Source organism: Protopterus annectens, chromosome 6.part0 (genome assembly GCF_019279795.1).
Source record: "Protopterus annectens isolate FY-2018-M chromosome 6.part0, PAN1.0, whole genome shotgun sequence".
Taxonomy (NCBI): domain Eukaryota; kingdom Metazoa; phylum Chordata; order Ceratodontiformes; family Protopteridae; genus Protopterus; species Protopterus annectens.
The window spans coordinates 103,798,388-103,824,854 of NC_056737.1; the positions used below are offsets into that span (position 1 = coordinate 103,798,388).

The 26,467-nt window shown below is 43.2% G+C and overlaps 1 protein-coding gene across 3 annotated transcripts in view; it reads left to right on the forward strand.

The window, feature by feature from the left end:
* The window catches only part of AQR (aquarius intron-binding spliceosomal factor), a 2,539,865-nt gene that overhangs the window by 2,479,080 nt on the left and 34,318 nt on the right, over positions 1-26,467 (forward strand). For all 3 annotated transcript variants that reach the window (XM_044073871.1, XM_044073874.1, XM_044073872.1), the window contains one exon: positions 10,068-10,181. In XM_044073871.1, the coding sequence (XP_043929806.1) occupies positions 10,068-10,181 (114 nt within the window). The remainder of the gene's footprint in view (positions 1-10,067; positions 10,182-26,467) is intronic.

Genomic DNA, 26,467 nt, shown 5'->3' on the forward strand with positions numbered 1-26,467 from the left:
ATCTCAGATGCATTATGCTGAGCAACTAGCCTGGAGGTGTGGATATCCTTAATGAATATGGACACGTCTCCGTCTTTAGTGCTTCAGTCCAGGTTAGGTGGCCGAAAGGTGTGGTATGAATTATAGCCTGGTAATGCAGGGGTGCTCTCTGGAGCCTTGAACCACGTCTCTGCCACTGCACAGATGTCGATGTTCTCCATTTTAAGGAGAACCTCGAGTGAGTGCATTTTGAGGTTTAGACTTCTAGCATTAACTAGCATTACCCTCAGATTTTGCTTGCTTGTACCTGTTACAGTGGTAAATTTGTCATTTGAATCTTGGATAAAAAAGGCACTGTACGGGGTGGCAAGAGCCTTAGCCAGTATCTGGAACCCCAAGGGTGAAAGGTGCAGGTTATCTCTGGCAAAGCATCGTGGTTTGTCGATCATGTCATCCCAGGCAGACAGATACTGGATCCCCTTAGAATGACACCAGAAGCTTAGCCAATTGTTGAAGTCAATTATTTTGTCCTTGTACTGTGGTATCATTCTGGGTGATGGCAGGATGCTACTCGGGGCTAGGGTCATACCTGCCTTGGCTACAAGATCAGAATGCTCCTCCATGTCTCTTTTCATGTAGTCCAGGGAGGTACGTCTCAGGTCATTCACACCAACATGGACAATGACAGATTCATATTTGTACTAGCTGTGGAGTGACCTGAGTGCATGCATTATGTGGCGGATCCTGGCACTTGACAGGCAGCTGACAGTAACTTTCTCCTTGTCTAACCTGGTGAGTGGCACATCAGTGTGCCTGACTATAGAGTCACCTATGACTAGAGTGTTGGGTACGTTGTCATGCCTTATGGGCTGTGGATGATTGGCGCACTGAGTTTGTGGGCTATGTGTCATTTGGGTTATGTTGGGGGGGGGTGGAGGTTACTTGCGTTTCTGCTTTGGAGGTCCCTGTTGCTTGGGTAGATTTTTTTTGAGAGCCTCCGCGAATGTAGGTGTGTGTTTTGTGTTTCTGTGTGTGTGTTTTGGTGCTGTAGGTTTTGAGGGACTATGTGATGAGTGTGGTGTGGTGCAGGTGTTTACCTTCTCTGCTTGACTGTCTAGTCCAGTCTTGGGTGAAGAGAGCTTTGCTTCCAGTTTGGTTATATAAGTGCATCTCTCACAGTTTGTAGTGTTGGGTGGTAGGAGGAGAGGGTTGTCTGTGTACATGAGGCAATTGCTGCATTGCCCCAAGATGCCCAGATTCATCAGGTAGATAGGAGAAAACACCGGGAGCTGTCCCTTAGACATGCCTGGATAGTTGCTTATTTATTAAGTACTAAAATACGGTTTTCCTCTAGACAAGTGAGGGAAAGTTGAGTGTTGTAGTAATTTGTAGCTTATTTAATGCTTACAATGAGTTCTGAACAAGTGCTGAGTTCAAAGAAACAGATTTGAGTGCGGAAACTAGAAAACTGGCTAGTTCTAAGAAACAAAATTAAGCTAGAAGGCTTCTCTCCAACACAAGGGCTTGAAGGCTCATAAACTTACAAACAGTCCTGGGTACAGCAAATCTGTATCTGGACTAGACAACTTATAGGAAAGGCAGGAAACAAGCTTAGAAAATATATATTTTTTTTTTGGAAAGGGGAAAAGAGGAGCAGAAGCTAACTGGGTTGGCCTTCTCAAATGTTCTCCCTGGAATAGGTAGAATGAGGTTATGAGACTAGACTGGGAGGAGTGTCCCAGATCAGATTTACAGTAGAGGCGGGCAACTGCAAAGCCACCAAGTATAAAAACAGGATACCAAGAGGGAGGAAGGATGGGAAACAAAAATCAGAACAAACAAACCCAACCAGATGCTTAACAATTGTAGAAAATTCTACTTAATACCTCACACATAGTGAGTAAAATAAAAGTGCTACAAGTAACTCAGAAATAAGCAAAAAGCAGGATACTTAATGTTGTATATCACAAATCAGTTAGCTCAGTGCCCTTCCTCCTACTTCTTCCAATTAGCTCAGTGTGAAATGGCAGAAACAGTCACAAGTTAACTTCTTAAGTAACAAAGTTGAAACCTGAAACAACTTTAAAAAAAACTTGAAAGAACCAATAAGGTGCTTATTCTAAGGCATAGTCCAGGCAACCCCAGTCAGCCAATGACCACAAACAATTCACTCTCACTGAAATGCTATACTGGCTTTGGCTAAGCTATCATGGCCTGGGACATGTGCTCAGACACACAGCCTCTACTGTCAAACAACTAGGCCCAAAACACAAGCCTGAATATGGACAATGCTTAGGGTTGCCACCCCTTTGTTTTTTTTCTGGACTATCCGGAAATCAAACTGATTCTCCGGTAGTCCGGAAAACACTGTACAAACTCCGGTATTCTGTTTCAAAAAGGAAACAGACTATCGGAGTTTGTAAATAGGCTGATTTACTATGCTTTTTTTTTTTTACAGAAAAGCATAGTAAATCAGCGGAAAGCAGGCAGCAGGAACGAAAAAAGAGGGCGGTCCCAGCCGAGTGATGTCATTGTGACGCCACAACATGGGCGGAATGTGGGTGGGGTTACTGGTGACACAAGGGGTGTGGCTTTACTCCAGTTTTCACCACGAAGGAAGGGGCCAACCCCTAACAATGCTACACTACCAACACTACTTAGGTAAAAAAAACTGCAGAAATGTGTAAACAGATAACGGATTAAGGAGACTGTAGAGAATGCTTTTAAATGCAAACAAGTTATATGATACACTCCTAGCAGGAAATCAGAACAAACAAACCCAACCAGATGTTTAACAATTGTAGAAAATTCTACTTAATACCTCACACACAGTGAGTAAAATAAAAGTGCTATAAATAACTCAGAAATAAGCAAAAAACAGGATACTTAATGTTATATATCACAGATTAGTGAGCTCGGAGCCCTTCCACCGATTTCCTCCAATTAGCTCAGTGTGAAGTCTGATGTTTGACTCTTTGTTCTAGGCATGGGTCCGAGCAGGGTCGAGGTGTGGTAGTTTCAGAGGTTTTGGCTCTGGTGAGGCCAGTGACGGTTTCTCCCAGTCCTTCTAGGTTTGAGGTAGTGGAGACTGTTTTCTCTCGGTGAAGAGATTTGACTACTCTGTCCTCTACAATCATTTCCCTTTTGGGTCTGACCTCTGAACTTCTCAGTCCTATTCCACTGGAACAGCTTGCACCGTCAAGCATCGAGACAGTCCCATCAATGAACTTACCCTCTCTTTGGATACCTCTTCAGACCATCCCTCTGAAGAGGTTCCTTGAAAGAGCATGTCTAAAAGGAGGCACACGTAATCCCCCTATGGTATCTGTCACTGAGGATATGATTTTGATGAAGGGGGAGGGGTCTCCCAGATCTCCACTGGATGGAGTCCCCTTCAAGGACATCCTAGAGATTCTCAAACAAAGTAGTGAATGATCCTCATATACCCCTTCCCCAGAGGAATCAGTCTTTCTGGAAGATTTTGGGTTTGTCCAGCAGAATAGTTTATAGATCTAATCTCTTGCCAGGTGTGGATGGAACCAGATACTTTAAAGTCCGTCCCTCATCATCTTGATAAGTTCTTGACACCACTGAAAGATGGATCATACTGGAACAAGGGAGTTCCAAGAAGAAGGAACTAGGTGAGCAGAGGTCCTCATTCCATCCCCCTAACAGAGAGTCCAGGGTGTTGTACAAAATTGGAAAGCGCATTTTTGCTTCATTGACCTTTCCTTAAGGTCTCTGAATTATTTGGCACATTTCACAAGACTGCAGCGGGACTTGACTAAGGAACTCTCCAAATCCCTCTCTGAGTCCATGTCTGTGGAGGGCTACAAGATCCTCTTCACAACTGGACACTGTATTATCCATCTCTAACGTGTCCATGAGGCTAATATCCCATGCTGCAGAGGGCACCTCACAGGCAGCTGGTTCATGCATAGCCATTAGGAGACATGCATGAATGCATTTATGTGACTTTGCAGTGCCTTTTAAGTCTTCTTTCATTAATGCTCCCATTAATAGAATGTCTTTATTTGACCCTTCGCTAAAGGAAATGCTTTCCTGGAATGAATAGGGTGGAAAGACCTTGTCTCTACCATAGAGGTACATTTTCTACCCCTAAACAATCTTTTTCCAGGAATCAAAGACGAGGCAAGAAAATGTGGTTCCATAAGTCCCAGGGACCTTTCCATGATTCATGTGGGGATAACTCCTCCAGAGGCAGAGGGAGGAGTTCAAATGGAAGACGTCATCCTCATGGCAGGGGAGGCCCACAAAACAGGGTTTCCAAGAGTCTTTTTTTAAATAAACCGTTTCAGCACTCCTGAAAGGTTGCTCAACTGGCCACCTGCCCATGTCTAATTCCTGTGTTTGCACCCAGTTTGCCTGGGCAGCGATAGCAAAAGATTCTTTGGTGCTAAAAATCACTTCCAAAGGTTATTTCTTACCATTTTTCCCAGATTCCCCAAACCAGAAGAAGAAGGGTTCCTGACGTCCCACTCAGTCAGAGAGAAAGAGACAGCAGCTGAAGAAATTCAAAAGCTGCTAGTCAAAAAGTGTCATCCAGGAGGTCCCAGCAGACCAGAAAGGATTCAGAACTCATTCAGGGTTCTTTACAAAAAAAAAAAAAAAAAAATGGTAACCTGAGACAGACAGGTGTTTACCAAATGTATGGCAGTGGGAGCACTCACTTGAGACTGCTGGGATTTTGAGTCTTTCCATATCTAGACGACTGCCTCCTCACTGCCCCATACAAACATCTTCTAGAGGAATCCGAAAACTACTTGCTTTAGTTGTGTCAATTACTAGGAATCTCAGCCAGCAGCTGCAAATTTCATCTTCAATCTGTTCAGAGCCAGGAGTTCATAGGTGCCCAGTTGAACACAGTAAGTCAGATAGCCGCTCTTCCAGTACATCATGTAAGGATAATCAAGTTTCAGGTGCAGCAAATTATTGCACACCTTTCTCCCCTAGCCAGGCTTGTTCTTCAAGCCCTAAGATCTATGACAGCAGCCATAACCTTAGTTCCTGTGGCTCAGTTTTGTGTGTGTATTTTTCAATGGATACTAGCTGTTCAGTGGTTGATTTTGCATCATCCTCTGTCCTTTCTGGTCAAATTCACTTGAGTTTACAAGGATCATTTTCATTGTTGGATCCAGTTTATGAAGTTTTCCTAGGCTGTCCTTTCATTCTTTCCCAGAGTGACCACGGATGCCTCCCAGTTAGGGGGCATTTCTTGGGACAGATGGTCCAAAGCAGGTGATCCTCAGAAGAGACCAATTCACATTTCACTGCCCTAATGATAGTGGTCTTTTTAATGTTGCAGGCCTTTCAAGATGTTTTTCCTCTAGGGACTATTGTGATACAAACCAATAACATGACTGTGGTTTAGTACATCAACAAACAAGAGGGATCCCTTTCTTATTTTGTTGGGAGGTAATGAGAGTGTGGCAGTGGGTGATCTCTTCAAACTGCTTTCAAGGGGCAAAATATGTACTGGGGGAAGCCAAGCGCTTTAGCAGACAAACTCAGCAGGTTCCTTTTGATGCCTTATGAGTGATCTCTCAGTCAGTGAGTGGCATAGAGGATTGTCCATCATTGGGGCCAACCTTACTGCGACCTCTTTGCTTCTTCCCACAACAGCAAGTTCTTTGCTGTAATCCCTCCCATAGGGGGAGTCACTGAGAGATGCTGTAGTCCATATTTGGCCCTCCAGTCTCCTTTATGCTTAATCTCCTTTACGTCTAATTCCAAAATTCATACAGAAGACACTTTGGTTGTAGAGCACAGTTGTCCTCATTGCTCCCTTTTGGTTTCGCCAAGTGCAGTTTCCCTTTCTTTGGTCTCATCTCTGTTAACTACCATGGATACTTGACCCCACTCCAGACCTTCTGTTGTATCCCTCCGGGATGGAACATCCCAACATTCCAGATCTCAAAGCGATCGCATGGTTTCTCCAGTCCGCTAGTAGTTAGGCAGCCCAGGCTTTCCTGCCCAGTACAACAGATACTACTGTGTTCCCACAAGGCTTCTTTGAGGAAATTCAAACAAAAGTAAATGGAAAAGATTCACTGTTTGGGCTGTTCAGAGGGAACTTGACCATTTCACTGCTCCTATATTTGCAGTTCTAGAATTTTTAACATCTGTTTCTCAAGAAGTAGTTTTTCTACTATCAAAATGCAATTAGCAGCTATATCTAGTTTTCACTCGAGAGAAAATGCTTTGTCATTAGCTTCTTCAAAGTTGTGCAAAGGGTTTCCTAAAAGAAGGTACCTTTTTACTTAGACTTCCAGTGGAAGGACCCGTCCTCATCGTCATTTGACATCCAGAAGCAGAACTGCTTTTGAAGGAGAATATTACACCATAGGAAAACAGGCAGGAGAACTTGTTGCAGTAATTAGCCCCTGTCTTGTGGTAACCAGATTCAAACAAACTTCAGTCGGTAATTTTAGAGGCAGTTTGTGAAGCTTATGACCAATGACTTTTAAGGCTTACATACACTCTTTTTAACCCCTTTCTTCAATTAAACATATTTTAACTAGCAATCAGAAATCATTGCACAACACTAGATGCAGTATTGGAAACTTGATAATTATAAACACTCACCGCGTGAAGATGGTATACAGGTTACAAATAAGATAATACATATAACACTGGGTTTATGTTTAACTAGAATGAGAAGTTACATCAGTACTCTACCAGTGGCTATAGAAGAAAACCTACACGTCTTACAAAAGGAAGCTATAGAAGGAAACAGCTGCAAACTGTAGCTTGTGATATGTAAACAAACATGTAGCACAATATGTTTGGCCAGATTATTTAAGACAGCTCAGCTGTAGCACATTATAATAGGATGTTAGGCAGGCCTAAATGTGTTGCTGTATTTGCAGTCACATCAGACATTGCATTGATGACATTTAAAACGCACTGGCTTGGATTCATGGAGAAGTGGCACATAGCAAAGTGCTAATTAGCAGCTATTCGAAGAGTGAGGAGATTAAAAGATGATGCGTAATGCATTGTCTTCCCAAGTGTGAGCTGCCCAGTGGAGTGAACTTCTGAGTATTAGCACTTGTCTGTGAATACCAGCCATTGTTTCCAAACATAAGGGAGCCAGAGAGGATCACTAAATTTATCACCTTGCATTGAAAACAAGAATGTATTTCATGTAATGTCTAAATGTCTCCCTCAACTTCCTCATCATTTATGTTCTGTGGAATTTATATCTAGTGTTCCAGCACCTTCATCATCAGTCCGTCATCAGTGTTCTAAGCTTCTTTAATAGAATTAATGTTTTTTTTCCATTTATTGATGGTAAGACACAAATAATCAGAAGGAGGAAATAATAATGTGCACTGCTTATGTTAACACTGATATGCCTGATTACATAGGGGTTACCTTCTGTGGGCATTAAAGGGGTGAAGCATGCCAAACTGTAAAAAGATGTGCATACTACAAACAATGTACCTCATATCCCGCTGTATTATTTGTGTGTGTGTGTGCCTGCAAACATATTGGAAATGGCAGAATTATTTGTCGATATATGTGGACATTTTGTACTAATTAAATGTCACTGATTTTTAAGGGATTTGTCCCTTATTTTTACATTTACATATGTTAGGGTTAACTACTTAGATGTGACCATATCTAGGAATAGTAATTGTTATGATTCTATTATTTATCAAAAATCCATGTTCTCAAACACGTACTTATATTACAAGAGCTTTCACCCGTATGTTTTCAAAAACAACATAATTAAGAGTCAGCTGGTCAGGTTGGCAAGAATATGTTCTAACTATGATTTATTTCAAAGGCAGATGGATATATTAATTATGATGTTCTTGGATAGGGGTATCCTAATGTTATAGTTACTGCAATTGTTTCTGAAGTCAACATAGAGTGGGGAAAGAGACACAAGCCACTGTTGGGCACAGGTATTACTACACAGGTCAACTCCAGCCAGTGTCGACACGCACAAATGTATTTAAACATGGAAGCTAATAAGAATTTTACAGTGCCACTTGTGTTAAAAACAGTGATTCACATTTTATTAAAGAGATCATTAGAAGGAATTGGAACATTTTTAGAAGTAACAAACACATTTTTCATGTATTAGGCAACAAACCTAACTTTGTAAAATGGATAGAAATTTGAAAGATTTGTTAGAAGGTGTAATTATAAGATTTCTAACAGTACATGTAAGGTAAAGGGTGCCCATAAATGTGGTGTCTGTTGGCATTGAGATTACAATCTAGAGAAAGAATATTTAGATCTCAACAACTACTGCTCTGCTGGAGTTTATTTTACAAAAGGTGGTAGTTTTACTTCTATGGGTTTGATTTATGCAGTGCTTTCTGAATATGAAAAATAGAAAAACCTTTTCATAAACAAATTTATAAACACTTATTATATTTTGAAAAATAATACCAAACATGCTTTATATAAACTTTCTAATGTATGAGTTGATTTTTCCCAAAACTTTTTTTTTTTTTTTTGTAATCGTTGAAATTGTAACACCTGACGAAAGAGGAGGACACCGGGAGACCCATATTAAATATAGGGAGCTGATGTGGCAACCAGAATTCAGTGTTTCTTCCCCTTCAGGTTTAAATGATCACATTTCAATTAATTAAGTCTGAAAGTTATGGGCAGCAAAGCTCAGAGCAAAATAATAACAGTAAATATGATTATTAGTGTGTTCTTTTGCGTGGACAGTCGATTAATGATGGAATTTGTTATTGATGATGCCACTGTTTACAGTTTTATTCACTTGATTTAACATTTTATTTGGTTTATTGATGTTTTTCTCATCATTTTCACTGATTTGGATGCTGTTTAATTAGGTTTAGTTATATTTTTTAGTAATATTTTCAACAATGTATGTTTTATAATGCTTGTTTTTTATTCAGTCTCTTGTGGATGTTTATTTTGTTGCTCCTTTAAGAATTCTTTCATTTGCTGTAGTCATGTGATAATGTGATCTATTTAAAGAAGCCATTTTTGTTTAAACAGTTTGGTTCTTATGAAGTTGATTATATGAAGAAAGGGCTTGACCTACTGTTAACAGCTGGAGTGTGGTTGTCCATTTCACTGCATTCAGCAAACACAACATGTGCCTTTGTTTTAGTTCTTTGTTATTTTTGGCAAGCATGGTTGCGCTCTGTCTTTTGGTTTTATGATCATAACTTCTCCAAATTTGTAATTATGTCAGTTATACTGTTGAAGCGGCAAGCTCCAAATTGGAATGGAAATTACTCAGGCTATTAGCAATATATACTCAATGTATATGTAGTGGTATATAGTCAAGATGTTAAAGGATGCAGGCTGATATTCAAGGTCAGAGCTGTCTGTGCATGCTCATAATGTAATGTGATGCCAGTTAAGATATATTTACTGTATGACCATCTGCTGACTGTTAGTCTGGTTAGTCTGTGTTGTTGCCTTTACATACTGAACTGTAAACTAATCAGTATGTACTGTATGCATCTATGTTTAGTATTGTACTGTAAAATGTATATTATAATGTAGTGCTGGTTTGTTGCTATGTTGTTTCACTCCACTATATGCCTCTCTAAATGTGTACTTTACTTGAAACTTGTGGTACCAGTTTTCAAATGTTACTTTCCAAGCAGTTTTCCAAGAGCCACTGTAACAGACGTCAAGTTGAATGGGCAAAAAGAAGAGTTTTTTTTTTTTGGGGGGGGGGGGGCACACATTCCTCCCTCTGCTTGTCCGAGTTTGGAGTAATCAATATTGTCAAAGCTGGGTTTGACATATTAATTCTTATGTGGTAAATCACTGCTAAATGAGTAGTATGTTTATTATCAGTAGTTACTAAGGCAGAGGCATTATTTTTTTCTTTGCAGAATTCAGGCATTTAAATAGCTTAAATAGCTGGAATGCAGTCTTCTTTATTAATATTCAAAATGCACTCTAGGCTACCTGGAACATAGAACATAAACGACAGTAGGTAATGTCAGATTACAGTTGCAATGTCTGAAGCCCTCTTTTTTAAACTCAAACCATAATTTGTAGTGGTGCACTCTTGTCTCTACATTGCTGTTAATCTTTTTTCATTTTCTTTCTAGAATGGAGAACATCCCAGTCACCCTGTGCACGTAATAAAAAATATGCCTGAGATGGCAAATTTTGTCTACAACATGTATATGCACATGCTGGAAAGTGCACGGCAGTACAGACAGGTGAGAATTTAAAGAAAATAGACTTGAATGCAAACAGTGATGTGCGTCACAGAAGCAGACAGTTGCTGTACCTTCTTCCCAGTCTTCTGTTAGGAACTTTGAAGTTACTTTTTTTTGTAATACAGAGGTAGGAATTTGGGCTTCATATCAGTAGATAGCTGTATGTCAAACACTATCCTGCCCTGAAGGGTTAGGAATGTGAATACGTAGTTAGTTCTTTTGGCTCTTTCATAGTTATAATTTTTGTTTTCTTATTTTCACTTTATTTCTACATTATTACCAGTATGTAGTACAGGTCATTGCACAAAGTGGTGGTGGAAGCCTCTAATACTGGTGCTCCTGGAAGACTGCTGCAGAATCTTAAAAAACAAATGTGGTGAACCCATTTAACCTTAAAATGCGATAAACAGGGTTAACTTCTATACCATTCTACATCAATTCTTCCAGTTATCTTTGTTTTCAAAGATGTTACACATATATTTATTTCTAAGACAGTTGTTGTTTACAAGAGTGTGAATAGGTTTGTAGGTTCATAGGATGATAGTAGGCTGTTGGCCCGGAGGCCCTTATAAGCCCAGCCAAGAATTTCACCCATGTTCCCTCAAAGTCAACAAAAGTAGTAACCAACTAAGGTTTCTTAGGTTCATGGGTGTGTACTAGGCTAATGGCCCTGGAGCCTTTACAAGCTTAGCCCATAGGATTACCCTGGCATCGTGCCACCCGACCTTAGTTCCCAGTGCCTCTGTCGAGTAGAGTCACTGGAGTGATCCCAGGGGTGAATTTTCTATTTCCCGTCTACTCATCAAGATTTCTCTTGAAGAGGGCCAGTGAGGTGCTCTGCTTGACATGTAAGGGAAGTCTAATTCCATAGCATGGGCAGTCTTTGGGTTATGAACCTTTCCCCCCAGCTTGTTCTGAGGTTGAGGTCTCTGGAGCTTGTGGTGCAGAGGGATTGTGATTTCTTTAGATGTAGCATTTCTAACAGAGCTGGATCAGACATGGATTTGTAAGTCAAGCAGAGATCGACTCTTAAGTAGGCGATATGAGACAGAGAATAGTTGGAGTTTTTTGAGTTTGTCCATATAGGACAAGTGTTTAAGGCTTAGGATCCTCTTTGTGAGGTACTTTTACGGTCTCTCCAGTTGTTGCAGGGTCTAGTGAGGTATATGCCAAATGGGGCATTGTACTCTATGATTGGCCTAATGAGGGAAGAGTAGAGGGAGACAATGACCTCTTTCTTTCTGGATGCAAAACCCTTAGTAATGGGATGTGCCACATAGAAGGACTTTCTGACCACAGTGGCAATGTGGTGGTCAAAAGAGAGGTTGCTGTCAACCTGTGTTCCCACATCTCTTATAACTCCTTCTCTGTTCAGTGGGCTACCATCGATGTGGTAATTCATGGGAACTAGGTTTTTCCAAAGGGGATGACAACATATTTTTTGGCATTGAGCTTAAGGCCATGGTTCTGACACCTGTCATTGGTCTCAGTGAGGCCATTCTGTAGGATGTCAGCATCACTTGGGTAATTAATAATAGCTCCCAACTTGCAATTGTCTGTGAACTTTGTCAGCCAGAGTCCCTTCATGTTGGCCTGGACTCCAAAGAAGTAGATACCAAACAAGAAAGGACCCAGGACCGAACCCTGTGGGAATCCACTCATGACAGGTCAGCAGTCTGACTTGGAGTCAACTACTTTCACACTGTGGGTTCTATCTGTGAGCCAGTTTGCAACCCACCTAGTGATATAGGGGTTGACGCCTAGCTTAGTGAGTTTTTCTATAATTCCTGAGTGGGGAATGGTATCAAAGGCCTTGGCCAGATCAAGGTAGGCTGTATGAACTGTCTTGCCTTCATTCACAACTCTGGTGACTGATTCAAAGAATTCAATGAGGTTGAGCAGGCATGATCTTCCCTTCACAAAACCAAACTGTGTGGGTCCAGAGTTTGGAGATTCCCTATATTCTTGTTTATTAGGTCCATGATGATGCGTTCCATTGCTTTGCATATCAGACTCGTCAGGCTAATGGGGCAATAGTTCCCAGGGTATGTAGTTGCTCTTCCTTTGTGGAGAGGGATGACTGTAGCAGTGCACCATTCGTTAGGGACAAAGCCTGAGGGGAGGCTGTGATTGAACAGGGCACACAGGTGAGGTGTCAGTTCACTCTGTAGTTCATGTAGAACACAGCTAGGGATATTGTCAGGTCCCGTAGAATCTGTATTCTTGGCCTTGGATAGTGCTGTTTTAACCTATACAGCAGTAATACTGGGTGCCTGGCAATTTACTGGTATTGTGATCGGTCCTTTGGTAGGGAAGAGAGGGTAAAGTTGGAACTGAATCTGTCGGCCAGTATGTTGGCAGTATCTGTTGGCTCGGTATAGGAGGTACCATTGTGCAGTAGCTCAGAGCCAATCTGGGTATTGCTGTGGAGATTCTTTACATAACTATAGAAGGCCTTCTGGTTGTCTTTACTGTCTGGTGCAATTCTGTTTTCATAGCTAGCTTTAGAGGATTTGATGAGGGATCTCAACTTTTTGTTGAGGTTGATAAGGGAGTTTTTTCCAGTCTTGGGACTTCACCTTATTCTGCATCAGTTTCCTCCTTCTGTTGCAGAGTCGGTTTATGGCAGGGGACCACCAGATTGGCTTCCTTTTTTTGGAGGAGAACGTCTTGGTTCTATTGGGTATGGCAAGATCCATGCATTTGTATACATGTTTGTACAATGCATTCATGTGTGATTCGGCGGTCATGCATCTATACTCCATTTGCATGGGTGCCGTGAAGTTAGCCACCTCTGTTTTTAGGAGCCCAGAGTTAGCTTTGGAGAAGTTTCTCATGGTAGTTACCTTTGCGGGGGGTGTGGGAGGGATGTGGATTTTCAATGTTGATTAGTTTGTGGCCGGATTTAACCATGGAGGAGATGACTATTGGTTTAGAGCAACGGTCGCTCATGTTAGTAATGACCAGGTCAAGGATGTTTCTACCTGTAGTGACACTCTTTGCATGTGTAGACTGTTTTTTGGGTGAGGGGGGTAGGTGCAGACAGAATTTAAAGTTAAATGTAAACAATGTTAAGTTGTCTATCTCGCCTTCATTCTTGCTGGATGGGTTCGGAGCCGACCTCGGCTCTGACTCGGCCACTCTAAAAGCTCGAGAGTTGGTTCCACCGGCTCGAGGCTCCCCTTATATCCCTCAATGCTAGGCGAGAGTTACCTCAGATCTCGTTTGCCGCTACAGCTTCGAGGTTGGTTTCTTCTACCGGTTCCTGGTGAGTGTTAGCTTTTTCTTCTAAAAGTTAATCTTTTTCCCCCTTTTTAAGTTAAATTCTTCCTAGATTAGTGTAGATTATAAAACTTTATCCCCGACCCTAATTTTTCCCTTTTCTTTACTAAAAGAACCTTTGGTTCTTCCTTTGGGCCTTAGGCCTTCCCTTCCCTAGTGGAGTGTTTGTGTAGTTTACTTTAATTTTATTGTACTTAATCCTAGTATTACTACTAAAATTATTATTTTTTGCTGACAGGGTATAACTTGTCTGTTTGGGTGTGTGTTTGTGTATACCTGTCAGGGAAATGTCTAAAGAAGCAAAGGTCTCCGGATTCAAGAAGTGTGATGCGTGCTGTCAGAAAATGTCTCTGACAGACGCTCACACTTCTTGTGTCTATTGTCTGGGGCCTTTGCACCTGCAGGACTCCTGTGCTGTGTGCCATGGCTTCAGTCCCAGGGTCCTGCAGGAAAGAAAAAACAAGTTGATTCTGAGAGGCTTATTGAAGCCAGAGGATTCCCTGTCAGTTTCAACAGGGAAGCCCTCTAAGGCATCGAGGTCTTCAGCTCCGGCTTCTGAGCCGAGACCTCAGGTTGTTCAACCTTTGCCTTTATCGGCTCCGGCTGGAGCCGATAAGTCTCAGTCCACAGTTTCTGTGGCTTCCCCGCCGGAGCCGAGGTTATTGAGGTACCGTGTCGGCTCCGACCAGACCTTCGGAGCCGACAACTAGAAAGAGGTCTAGGTCACCTTCTCTTGGCTCCGTTCATTCGGCTCCAGGATCTCCCCTGCTGTCTGAATGGAGCCAAAGGTCTCATTCCTCTAGGTCATCGAGGCTGTCCGATCATGACCTGCAGAGAGTGGTGAGTCGACTACTTAAGTCCGAGGCACTAGCCCAGATGCTTCAGAGCCCGACTCATCAGTCGGTGCCTGCCCGTCCATCAACTCTTTCCTCCTTCGACTCTTTTGAGTTCGGAGCCGGGTCGTGTCGGAACCGAGACTGTGATCACTTCGGAGCCGAGACAATTGTCTTCGGCTCCGTCGTCGGCTCCGTTTTCTTCTTTGGAGGAATCTCGGCGCCGGACTTCCCTCGTCGGCTCGAGGGGTGAGTGGCATCGGACCCTTGTCCCACCCCTCTCCCTCTCGGTGCTTCGCGCTGTTGAGTTCGGCTCCGACATCGACCACGGAGCCATCACTGTCGGTGCCGAGGGGGTTCTTAGCTCCTCGGAGCGGGACCTCTGGCTCTGCCTGACAGGGGTGCATTCGAGGTCATGCGGAGTGTGTTAGAGCCTGGCTCTACCCCACAGTCGGCTCCGTCGCCCTCCCTCTATGCTGCCTCAGGGTAAGTCGACTCACTCCCTCATCCCGGACCGCAGAGAGCCAGCTCCTCAGGAGCCCCTGTGGGATTTCATCCTCTTCCGAGGCCTCTCCTGATTTGGCAGAAGAGCCCCTCGGAAGAGGAAGTGCAAGAGGAAGCACATTGACTCACCTGAGTCTATCACGCCAGACACAGATCTGGATGATTCTGAGGGTTCCCCGTTCCCCTTCTGAAGATGTCTCATTTGCAGACATTCTGGAGATCCTGAAACAGAGGGAAATTGGCCAGCCCTCAACCCTTCGGAGGACGAATCTGTGTATCTTGAGGCGTTTGGCTCTCGTCCTTCCACCTCCTGGGTGTCCCCCTTGACCCCCTCATGCAGGTGGTTGCTAAGAAGGCATGGACGGCTCCTGATTCAGTGGACCCCACTCCCAGGAGACCCCCTAAATTCATCACAGCTCCATCAGACAAGCAATTTTTATCAAAAGGAGTTTCTGTGGATGCTATGGTGGTAGCTGCTGCCACAAAGAAGGAACTGGCTGATCCTTCAGTGCCTGTCCATCCACCTAACAAGGAATCTAGGTCCATGGATAGGTACGGGAAGCGGATGTTCTCCTCAGCGACATTTACCATGCGTTCGCTGAATTACCTGTGCCATTTCACTCGTCTTCAAAGGGACTTGATCAAGGAAGTGAGTGAAATGTTAAAGGATCCTACAGCTGCGGGTTTCCAAGATAAAATGAACACGCAGCTGGCTACCCTTAATTCCATATTTAACTCCTCCATGCGTCTCCTCTCTTATGCGGCCGATGGAGCGAGCAGAGCCGCAGGGACAGGTGTAGCCTTACGTAGGCACGCCTGGATGCGGCTATGCAATTTTGCGGACCCTTTCAAGACGTCATTCACGAACTCCCTTTTGATGGATCATCTCTTTGGTCCTCAAGTGAAAGAAACCCTGACTAGGTGCGAGACTGATGGCAAGACCCTTTCTGCCGCCGGAGTCCGTTTCCGACTCCTTCTAGGCCTTACCCCAAAGGCCAGAAGGGTGGGAAGATGTGGTTCCGTAAACAATCTCAAGGGACTTCGCCTGACGACAGAGTCGTTTCCTACCAGAGGCAGAGGTGGGAATAACAATGGTAGACGCCCTAGGGGCAGGGGGTCCGCAGAACCAGGGCAATCGGGAAGCCTTCCCTGACAAGCCCTTTCAGCATCCCTGAGGTGTTGCCCGACTGCCCATCTTCGGAGGCAGTCGGGGGAAGATTGTCACTGTACCCAGAAGCCTGGCTATCCCTGACTCAAGACAAATGGGTACAGTCCATCATTTCCGAAGGCTATTCTATCCCCTTTCTTCCTTTTCCAAATCAGTCAAAAAAATCCCTTCCAGATGTTCCACCCGCTCAAAGGGATTTAGCAGCTTTGGAAATTTCAAAACTGCTTGCAAAAAGAGCAATTCAGTCAGTGCCAGCAGACCAACAAGGATCCGGAATCTACTCAAGGTTCTTTTTAGTTCCAAAGAAAACAGGGGACTGGAGACCGATTTTGGATCTCAGTGTCTTGAACAAATCAGTCAAGAAAACAAGATTTCGGATGGTCACGCTGCAATCCATTCTTCCCTTTTGGGCAAAGGAAACTGGATGTGCTCTATAGACCTTCGGGATGCGTACTATCATATAAAAATGAACAGACGCTCCAGAAGATTCCTCCGCTTCAGGCTGGGAACCAGTCATTTTCAGTTCAGGGCCCTGCCCTTTGGTCTCACCACTGCCCCCCGGGTGTTTACCAAATGCATGGCAGTGGTAGCTTCTCACCTGAGACGACAAGGATTCCAGGTGTTTCCATATTTGGACGACTGGCTTCTCACAGCTCCCACCAAGCATCTCCTTCTGATGGCCAGAGATTATACCTTTCGCGTTTGTCAAAAACTGGGTATTTCAATAAATTGCGAAAAGTCTGTTTTGTCGCCTTGTCGTACTATTATCTACATAGGCGCAATTTTAGATACTATAAACATGTCTGCAAGGCTAACGAACCAAAGGATATCAGACATTCACAAATTGGTGTCACTTCTTCTCAACAACAACAGAGTCAAAGCCAGGTTAGTTCTAAAGGTGTTGGGAATCATGGCAGCGGCCATACCTCTCCTTCCATTGGCCAGATACCACATGCGGATCCTTCAGTGGATGCTTTTTACCCAATGGTCATACCAGGAACTTCCAATGTCTCACACCATTATGATCACGCAAGCGTGCAAAAAGCATCTCATGTGGTGGATGTCTTCCCCCCAGCTCCTGTCGGGAAGGCCATTTGTTCCACCTCCTCCGGTTGCTACTCTGACAACGGATGCCTCCCTGATCGGGTGGGGGGGGCATTATCAGGGCAGGACAGTCCAGGGCACATGGCAACCAAACGAATGCCACTTGCACATAAATGTTCTGGAGATGAGAGCAGTGCTTTTAGCGTTGCAAGCCCTTCAAGACTCTCTTCCCTTGGGAACGATTGCAATCCAAACAGACAATATGTCTGTAGTGTGGTACATCAACAAACAAGGCGGAACCAGATCATACCCCTGTGTCGAAGCACTCAGACTGTGGCAATGGGCGATTTCTTCTCAGCGTTTTCTGATAGCAACGCACATCCCGGAAGTCCAATCACATTGCGGACAAGTTGAGCAGAGCTATACTCATGCCTCACGAGTGGTCTCTGAAAGACTCTGTAGTGAGAGAAATCTTTCTCAAGTGGGGTCAGCCTTGCTGCGATCTTTTGCTACTCCCCAAAACAGCAAGTGCAGAGAATAATTCACTCTTTTCCCTTTACCTGGCCATCCCAGAAGGGCCGCTCTAGTCCAAGTTTGGCCCCGGGATCTTCTGTATGCATTTCCTCCTTTCCCACTGATCTCTCAAGTAATACAGAAAGCTATCGCTCAGAAGGCTTCATTGATCCTCATTGCTCCTTACTGGCCTCGACAAGTGTGGTTCCCCTTTCTACATCGATTTCTTTTGAGCGACCGTGGAATCTGGACCTAGTTCCAGATCTTTTGATCCACCAGTCGGGTCAGTTTCATCGCCCTCCCTCTCTGAACCTCACTGCTTGGTTCCTCCAGTTCCAACCGTAGCCAGGCTTCCTCAATTATCTCACTCTGTTAGAGATATATTGATAGCTTCCCATAAATCTTCCACTCGAAAGATTTATTTGAGTAAGTGGAAACGCTTCTCATATTGGGCACAAGGAAAGGACATAGATCCTTTCACCGCTTCCATCCAACTAGTCCTTGATTTTCTAGCTGAACTCTTCCATGCAGGTTCATCTCCATCTACTCTTAAGGTTCAATTGGCAGCTATTTCTAATTTCCATGTGGGTATTTCTGAATCTGCCCTAATGTCCCACAAACTTTGCAAAGCCTTTTTGAAAGGAGTTTTTCTTCTCAGACCTCCTATAAGAAATCCTCCTTCTCCTTGGGACCTAAATTTAGTTCTTGCTTCTTTGATTCTTTCCCCTTTCGAACCTGCAGCTTCATGTTCCTTGAAATTATTATCATGGAAAACTCTCTTTCTAGTGGCTATCACATCAACTAGAAGAATTTCAGAACTTCAAGCACTCAGTTGTCGTTCTCCTTATCTTGTGTTCCATAAGGACAGAGTTTCCTTACGAACTAACCCGTCCTTTTTGCCTAAGGTGGTTTCAACATCAAATCTAAATCAAACCATTGACCTCCCTGTCTTTTTCCCAGAGTATTCAAATAGGTCTGAACAAAAATTACACTGCCTGGATGTTCATCGTCAATTAAGGTACTACTTGGATAGGACGAAACAATTCAGAAAATCTGATCAGCTGTTTGTCTCCTATGGGAAAGCAGAAAGGGACTTTCAGTTTCAAAGGTATCATTATCCAGATGGCTAACATCTTTGATTTCCTGGTATATGAAATTAGACAACAAAATTGCCTAATAAACCTAAAGCCCATTCCACCAGAGCTTTGGCTACTTCTTTAGCCTTCCAAGACAGACTGCCTATTGACACCATTTGTGCAGCTGCTACTTGGGCTACTCCTCACACTTTTATCTCTCATTATAAGTTGGATTTAGCTTCTAGGCATAGAGCTAATTTTGGTTCCACTGTTCTCAGGAGTCTGTTCCGTTAGGCCACCCGGGACAAGGTGCTAGGACGCGTCCCATCCAGCAAGAATGAAGAGATAGACAACTTAACATATAGAAGTTATGTTCTTACCATAACGTTCCATGTTAGTTGTCTTCTTCGCCTCTTCTTCATGCCCCACCCTCCTTCCCCCTGGCCTGGACAGACCTAGAGGAGTTGTGATCGTGACCTCTCTTTCTACCACCTCTTTCTTAGTCATATGCTATTATGCATATTTCTTGGTTCAGGATGTAGGTCACCCTTCTTTCTTCCTGTTGTTAGAGGTGGATTCTGTTTTACAGTTATGCTGTTACTGTTATAAGCTGGGGTTAGCTTACAAACGAGATCTGAGGTAACTCTCGCCTAGCATTGTGGGATATAAGGGGAGCCTCGAGCCGGTGGAACCAACTCTCGAGCTTTTAGAGTGGCGAGTCGAGCCGAGGTCGGCTCGAACCCATCCAGCAAGAAGAAGGCGAGAAGAAGACAACTAACATGGAACGTTATGGTAAGAACATAACTTCTATTTTTAGACTATCATCCTGCCACTGATATAGATGAATTTACAGAAATTGGCTGTTAATTCTACAGCTTACTGTAGTGCATTTGAGACTTGTTTACCCTGCAGGAGAGTTGATTTGTGTGGGACCACCATATTAAGATGCAGGATTGCATTGCATGGTAAGAAAAATGTAAACATCAACAATCCTGCATACCGACATTTTCATATTAAATTTAAGTAGGTAAAAGGAATGGTAGTAAAGTAAATTGCACTCAATATCTGAGTACAGATTTCTGATTATTTCACAAAGTGTATTTATAGTCCTGGATCATTGTACATATTTATAAAGACATGTCATAAGCATATGCAGAGAAGTGATTAAGCCAAGTGAAAACAAATATTACAATAGGGCAAAGGAGCGAGAACATTTAAATACTGTGGAATTTCTCTAATGTGTATGAGGACTGATTTTTAACCACGTCACTCTGGGTCTATGACCCAGCATTGTAAAATGATGGACATTGCATTTTTTTCTGCAGAAACCTTTAAAGTTTTAAATACTTTGTTAAACTGTCTTGATTGCAGATGTTCTTCGTCTTCCATTGCTGCAGTCCTTACTATTGGGTATAGTCCGCGAATAAGAGAGAGAGGACCCAGCGTCAGCAGGCATTTAGAGACCCGGCAGTGACGCCAGGGTACTAAAATGCGCATGACCGCCATATACTCAGTCTTTTTTGCCGCGTGATCCGATGCAGAAGCAGTTTTGCGAGTGCAGGTTGGCGTTCTGAAATATTTCCGAAACCGGAGTTTCAGACCGAATCAGAGTTGGCTAAGTACCCGTGGGGAACATTTTGGTTTCTTGCCTCAGTATTTAACCGGATGTCAGAAAAAGTGAATAACTGTATTTCTTGTGGGAAACAAATACCTCATAGGGATTACCATACATTATGTATACCTTGTTTAGGACGTTGTTGGTTGCCTCTTGTGCTAAGTTTAACAAACGCACTATTAAGAGGAGGTTAGACTGTGCCAGATTAGTGTTTGGGAAGCGTTGCAATTATAAAATGCCGTCGGATGCTCCGGCCGCTTCATCCAAGAAGCGCAAGGACAAAACAGCGAAGCCTAGGGTTGATGAACCGCAGTCCCAGACGTCGGTTCTTTAGATGGCTCAGTGGAGCCAGAGGTTTTGCCAGGAGTTTCTATAGAGTCTCAGGCAGAAACTTTACTGTTACAGGATGTACCCTCTCAGGAGGCAGGCCAGGCTGAGGGGCTTCTCAGGTAACTATTCTTCCCTCTCTTCCCAAAGTAGTTAGACCCTCTCCCTCTGTTGGCAAAACTTCTCTTAGAGGTAGGCCAACTTCAGCTTCAGTAGGGGGGTTCTGTACCTAAGAAACATATGCTTAAAATGGCAGAAGATTTGATTACTATGATTAGAGGTTCTATGGGCCCTCCTGATAAGAGGCCTAGAGTGGAACCAGAGTTTGACAGTTTTGAACAGGGTTCAGGGGCTTCTGAATCTTCTGCGGAAGATTTGCAGGAGTATCCTCATTATTCTGATTCTGATGTGGATGATGCCACTCGGCTTCTCCTCCTGAGGATTTTTCATTTTCAGAGACTCTGCATTCCATGAGGGAGCACTTTAAATGGGAAGGCCAGGATTACTCTGATTCCAGGAAGAGGCTTAGGGAATTCTTGTTTTACCCCAGCATAGGCCCTTAGCTATACCTCCTGTGTTGAATGTGGTGGAAGATGTTTTGCAGAGGCTTCCCTGAACCCTGATTCTTTGCCTCCTGCTCCTGTTAAACCTGATAGGTACTATAGGGTGCCCAAGCTCATAAGTATTTGTTTAAGAGTCCTAGGAGAAACTGTTTCTCAGGGGCCTAAAGGTGTTAAGGCCTCTGTGGTTAAAAATCCTGTTCCCACTGACAAAGAGGCAGGGCGTTAGATAGGTGGGGTAAGAAAGTGTATACTTCTTCCACTCTAGCCATGAGAGCGTTGAATTGTCAGTTTCACATGCTGAAATATCAAAATTATCTCCTTTCACAATTGAAATCTAAGGTGGATGCTTTGGCGGAAGGTATTGATTGTAAAGACTTGCTGGATTTAGTTTATGTGTCTGAACAAGTGGGCAAGCATTCTTTGCAATGTGGTTTTGATGCTGTGCAGGCCTCCTCGAGGGTGGCTGCCACTAGTTCTGTTCTTAGGCATGCCTGGTTGAGGGATCAAAATTTGGCTGAGCATGTTAAGACAAGGATTTTGGATGCTCCTTTACAGTCTGATGTGTTGTTTGGTTCACCTGTGGAAGCAGTTTTAAAGAAAATGGAGGACAAAGCTAAGTCTATGCAAACTGTTAAAGATTTTTTGCAGGTACAGCCAGTTTAGTAGAAATTGGCCTGCTAAGGGGTGGACATATCCTGCTTATGATTCCCAGTCTAGGGGTAGGTCTACGTGGTAGGGGCAGGGCTCAAGGTTCTTTAGGCCTAGAACAGGGAGTTCACCTGCTCAGACTTCTGGTGAGGGCAGGGGTCAGTCCTTATGACCTGCCCAACTGCCAGTAGATTCTCGTCTGGCAGCTCCTTTGGAAGGACAACTGTCTCTTTTCAAAGGAAATTGGGATTTAATTACTCAAGACAGATGGGTGTTGGACATCATTCTACCAGTCCCTGTGTCAGAAAGGGGCCTAGGATTTTATTCTCGCATGTTCCTAGTACCAGAGAGGGGAACACGTGGAGACTGCTTTTGGATTTGTCTCTCCTCAACACTTATCTGTACATTCCCAAGTTCAAGATGTTGACGTTATAACAGCTTTTACCCCTGCTGGGCAAAGATCACTGGATGGTAACTTTAGATCTCAAGGAAGCTTACCTTCATGTGCATATCAGGCTAAGTTACAGGAAGTATCTGCGCTTTCAAGCTGGAGATTCTCATTATCAGTTCTCTGCATTGCCCTTTGGCTTATCTAGTATTCACAAGGTTCTGGCTCCAGTGATAGCTTACTTCAGGCTACAAGGACTTCAAATCTATCCTTATTTAGACGACTGCCTGATTCTGGCTCAAGAAAAGGAAGACCTTCTACAGCATCTGGAATATCTTATAGCAGTGCTAAGATGCCTAGGGTATTCTGTCAACGACATAAAGTCCAGTCTAGTACCCTCTCAAGACATGTGCTTTCTGGGTGTGAGACTGAATACAGCAGCCCAGATGGCCTTTTTAACCCCGGACAAACAAAAGAGTCTGTCACTTTACTTCCATCAACTATCTCATCAGTCCGTGCTGACTGCAGAGACAGTCCTTCAAGCATTAGGGTTCATGGCATCTTGTATTCTGGTGCTTCCCAATGCCAAACTGCATATGAGGAAGTTACAATGGTATCTCAAAATGTATGGACACAGCACTGCCAGGATTTAGACACTGTCATTCAAATAATACCTTGCCTTCAAAGAGTATTTTTGTGGTGGGCTCAGGAATGTCACCTAAACAAGGGCCAGAGGCAGTCAGATTTTACCGACAGATGCCTCAGACATTGCTTGGGGAGCTCATCTAAATGTAAAGTGGATACAAGACAAGTGGCCTGCCAGACTACAGCATCTACATATCAACATAAAGGAGATGTTAGCAGTCCAGTTCGCATTTCTGGCTTTCAAGGAGTTACTTCTTCCAGGGCAGGTGTTGATTCTAACAGACAACACAACTGTCATGTGGTACTTCAACAAACAAGGGGAACACATTCTTATCCTCTATGCAGGCATGCAATGATTTTATGGGAGGCACCTAACTCTTCAGGCAAGGTTTCTGCCAGGAGCACAGAACTCCTTAGCAGATGTGTTAAGCAGACAAATCATGGATCCCCACAAGTGGAAACTGGATCTTCATGTATTTCAGAAATTGACAGTGTCATGCAGACATAGATCATGCTCTGTTTCCACCACCACCCCACCACAGTTAGTTTTGCACGCTTTCTCACTACCCATCGAGAAGTGGATGCTCTGTCTTGTCTTCAGACAAACAAACTCTCTTATGCTGTTCCACCTTTCCCTCCTCTTCAAAGGTGTACTGTTAAAGGTCAGACAGAGACAGGCCAAGGATGATTTTTAGAGCTCAGATTTGGCTCGGCAACACTGGTACCCTCTTTCCACATCTGTTATCCCAGCAGGCTTCACTCTCTTCCTCTGACAGCCTGGCATATTCTGTGTTGAAACACAGCAGGTCTCAACTTCCTCAACAAGTTTTAGATTATGGATGGAAGAGATTTATTTTGGAGTAAAGCAAAGAATTTGGAGATTTCTGAGCTCAATATCTTACTGAGTTACTGGACAAGGGTCTGTCCTTCTCTTCCATCAAGATTCATGCTGCAGCAATCTCAGCTCACTATGATTGTGACCCACCAATTTGTCATGGAAGACTGCTTTTTGTTGGCTATTACTTTGTCTGAGTTGCAGGCCCCAAACTATTCATTTGCCTACCTTTACCCCAAAATAAAGGGAAAAGATTTAGGACTAAGGATTTTAGGCAGTCTCAGCAGAGGGCAAGCCTGTGTCAAAACAAACTATTTCTAGGTGGATTGGCTTTTGCATTGCATTTTGTTATTCCCATCATGGCAAGGAGGTTCCAGCTGGGATTAGGCCTCATTCCACTAGGGCTACTGCCACGATATTTTGGAAGCAGCTACTTGGAGTTCAGTACTGCAGCAATGGAACCATAAATGTAGATGTTCCCTCCTTCCCAGGTGATTTACCTGCTTATATTTTTGTATATATTGTTCATGTGACATCTGGGATACCCAATAGTAAGGACTGCAGCAATGGAACATCTACATTTATGGTAGGTACAAAACTGTACTTTTTCTACAAGCAGCCTGAGCTAGATTTTGTAGGATAAAAATCTCCCTCTTTTTCTTCCATTCACTCAATTCAGGTTGTAATGCATCTAAATAGCTGTCTAGAAAGGGGCTTTATAGTCTGTACTGAATGGCAGTTGAGTACTTATGTTAGAATAGTAATTTGCAGCACTGAATGAGAAATAAGGGAATTAAAGATAATGGCTTCTGATGTGTGTGTGCCATACCTTTCAACTGTACTGATTTTCGCAGAACGTTCAGAGTTTTGACTCGTATTTCTGGTCTGTTTCTCAAAAAAATGTGTTTTTCTGGCAAGTCATTGAGGACTGAAGTCCGAAAATAATGGCACAGACAGGAATTTCAGACTTAATATCCTTCATAAAATTCATGCAAATGCATAACCTGTAACTCTATCCATTTTATAAGCTTTTAAGAGCAATATTTAAAAAGTGTCCTTACTTTTAGGCCTTTGCCCCCCCCCCCCCCATTATCTGTGCCTTTGTCCAGATTTCTTGCAGTTAAGGTTCCCACAGACTGCACCTCTTTTGTCAAAATATGAATTTAGATACATCGTCATCATTCAACTTTTCCACTACAGCAGTAATCTTAAGGGTATGTGGGTTGTTTCTCTGCTGAGGAAACAACATACAAGTTAAGACAAGTCTTAAGTGACAAGACTCAAATCTTTTTTAATCATTAATTAGATCATCCACTATCTCACTGTCCTCCCTCTGTCACAGTTTCAGCTCTCTCTCTCTCTCTCTCCTCAACTATCATAGATTCATAGACTTTTACTAGGCTAATGACCTGTTTGGGAGGGGGGGGCTTTCTAAGCCTAATCACGTTTTCCCGAAAGAATAATGACCTTCATTTAACAAACCCAAACTGTGATGGGTCCAGAGTTTGCAGGTTACCTATTTCCTCATTTATCATGTCTATGATGATTCTTTCCTTGACCTTACATATGAGGCTGGTAAGACTTACGGGCCTGTAGTTACCTGGATCAGTGGTTGAACCTCCTTTGTGCAGGTGAATGACTGTAGCCATCTTCCATTCCTTGGACACAAAACCTGAAAGAAGGCTCCAGTTGAAAAGTGGTACAAGTTGACCAGAGAGGTCATGTTTCATGCTATTTATTAAACATCTGGGGATGTTATCAGAGCCCAATCAGGTCTACCTTAGTCAGGTTTCCATGCACCAGTCCACTAACCTGGTACATCTCCGCCAGCTGGCTCCTTGTCAGCTTTCCATACTTCTCTTCTGACATGCTGCCTGTTCACCCTGACTAACAAAGCTAACAAAAGAAATAAAACAATTGTGATCTGAACTCTTGAGTATTCACTGCATGGCTGATTTAGAGTACAAAACACCTTCAGAGCTCACTGTACACAAGCTACAGGAATTTACTCTACCCACACCACTGCAAGCCAATTAGTGTTTGCCAGGCAATTAATATGTGGTGCGGATATCCCACCACTGCCAAACAATTAATATATGACACCCGTGCCCTGGCCCAGCAATCAAGGACCCTCAATCCTCACGACTAACACCAGTGAGGGGCGTCTCGTATAGGAGGAGGGGATAACAAATACACACAGTAAAGTGCCGTTTCCCTTAAGAGCACACAGAGATTGCAGTCAGTCCGAGGCTGGACATCCCTGGTTCACATTGCATTATTCTTCACACTTCCCTGGGTTCCCAGGCTAACAAAAACTACATTCAAATTCTTAACCTCTGGGCAGAAACCAGAGCAATAAAGGACATTTAGGCATGCAAATTCTGGCCACTAACTCTGACCTTAAAACAGTAGCAAGAATGCCTTCATTTAGACTGGCCAGAGCTGTGTTTACATCAAAGGGTGACAACATGCTTTACTTGGTCAGCAGAGTGCACTGTTGTTACATTTTTTTTCAGTTCCACGTGTAACACTATTTTTACCATTTACGACAACATTCCTGTGGTTTACATTAATGTTTACAGATGACAGAATTATCTCCAAAATTCTATCTGGCTAGGCTGGCAGCCTTCATCTATATTCACCCAGTCTTCACAGCAGTAAAGAAAGACTGTTTTCTGTTTCACAGTATTCACCTTTCTCCTTTGTTTTGTAAAATATTATTAAGGGTCTTTGGCATGTAGTTTGTAATAGGTGGTTGGTAAGCTTTTTCCTGAACATGTAACATTTTTATTTTCTTATAGTAGGTGTAACAATTTAAAATAAACTTTAAATTATGGTGATAGGC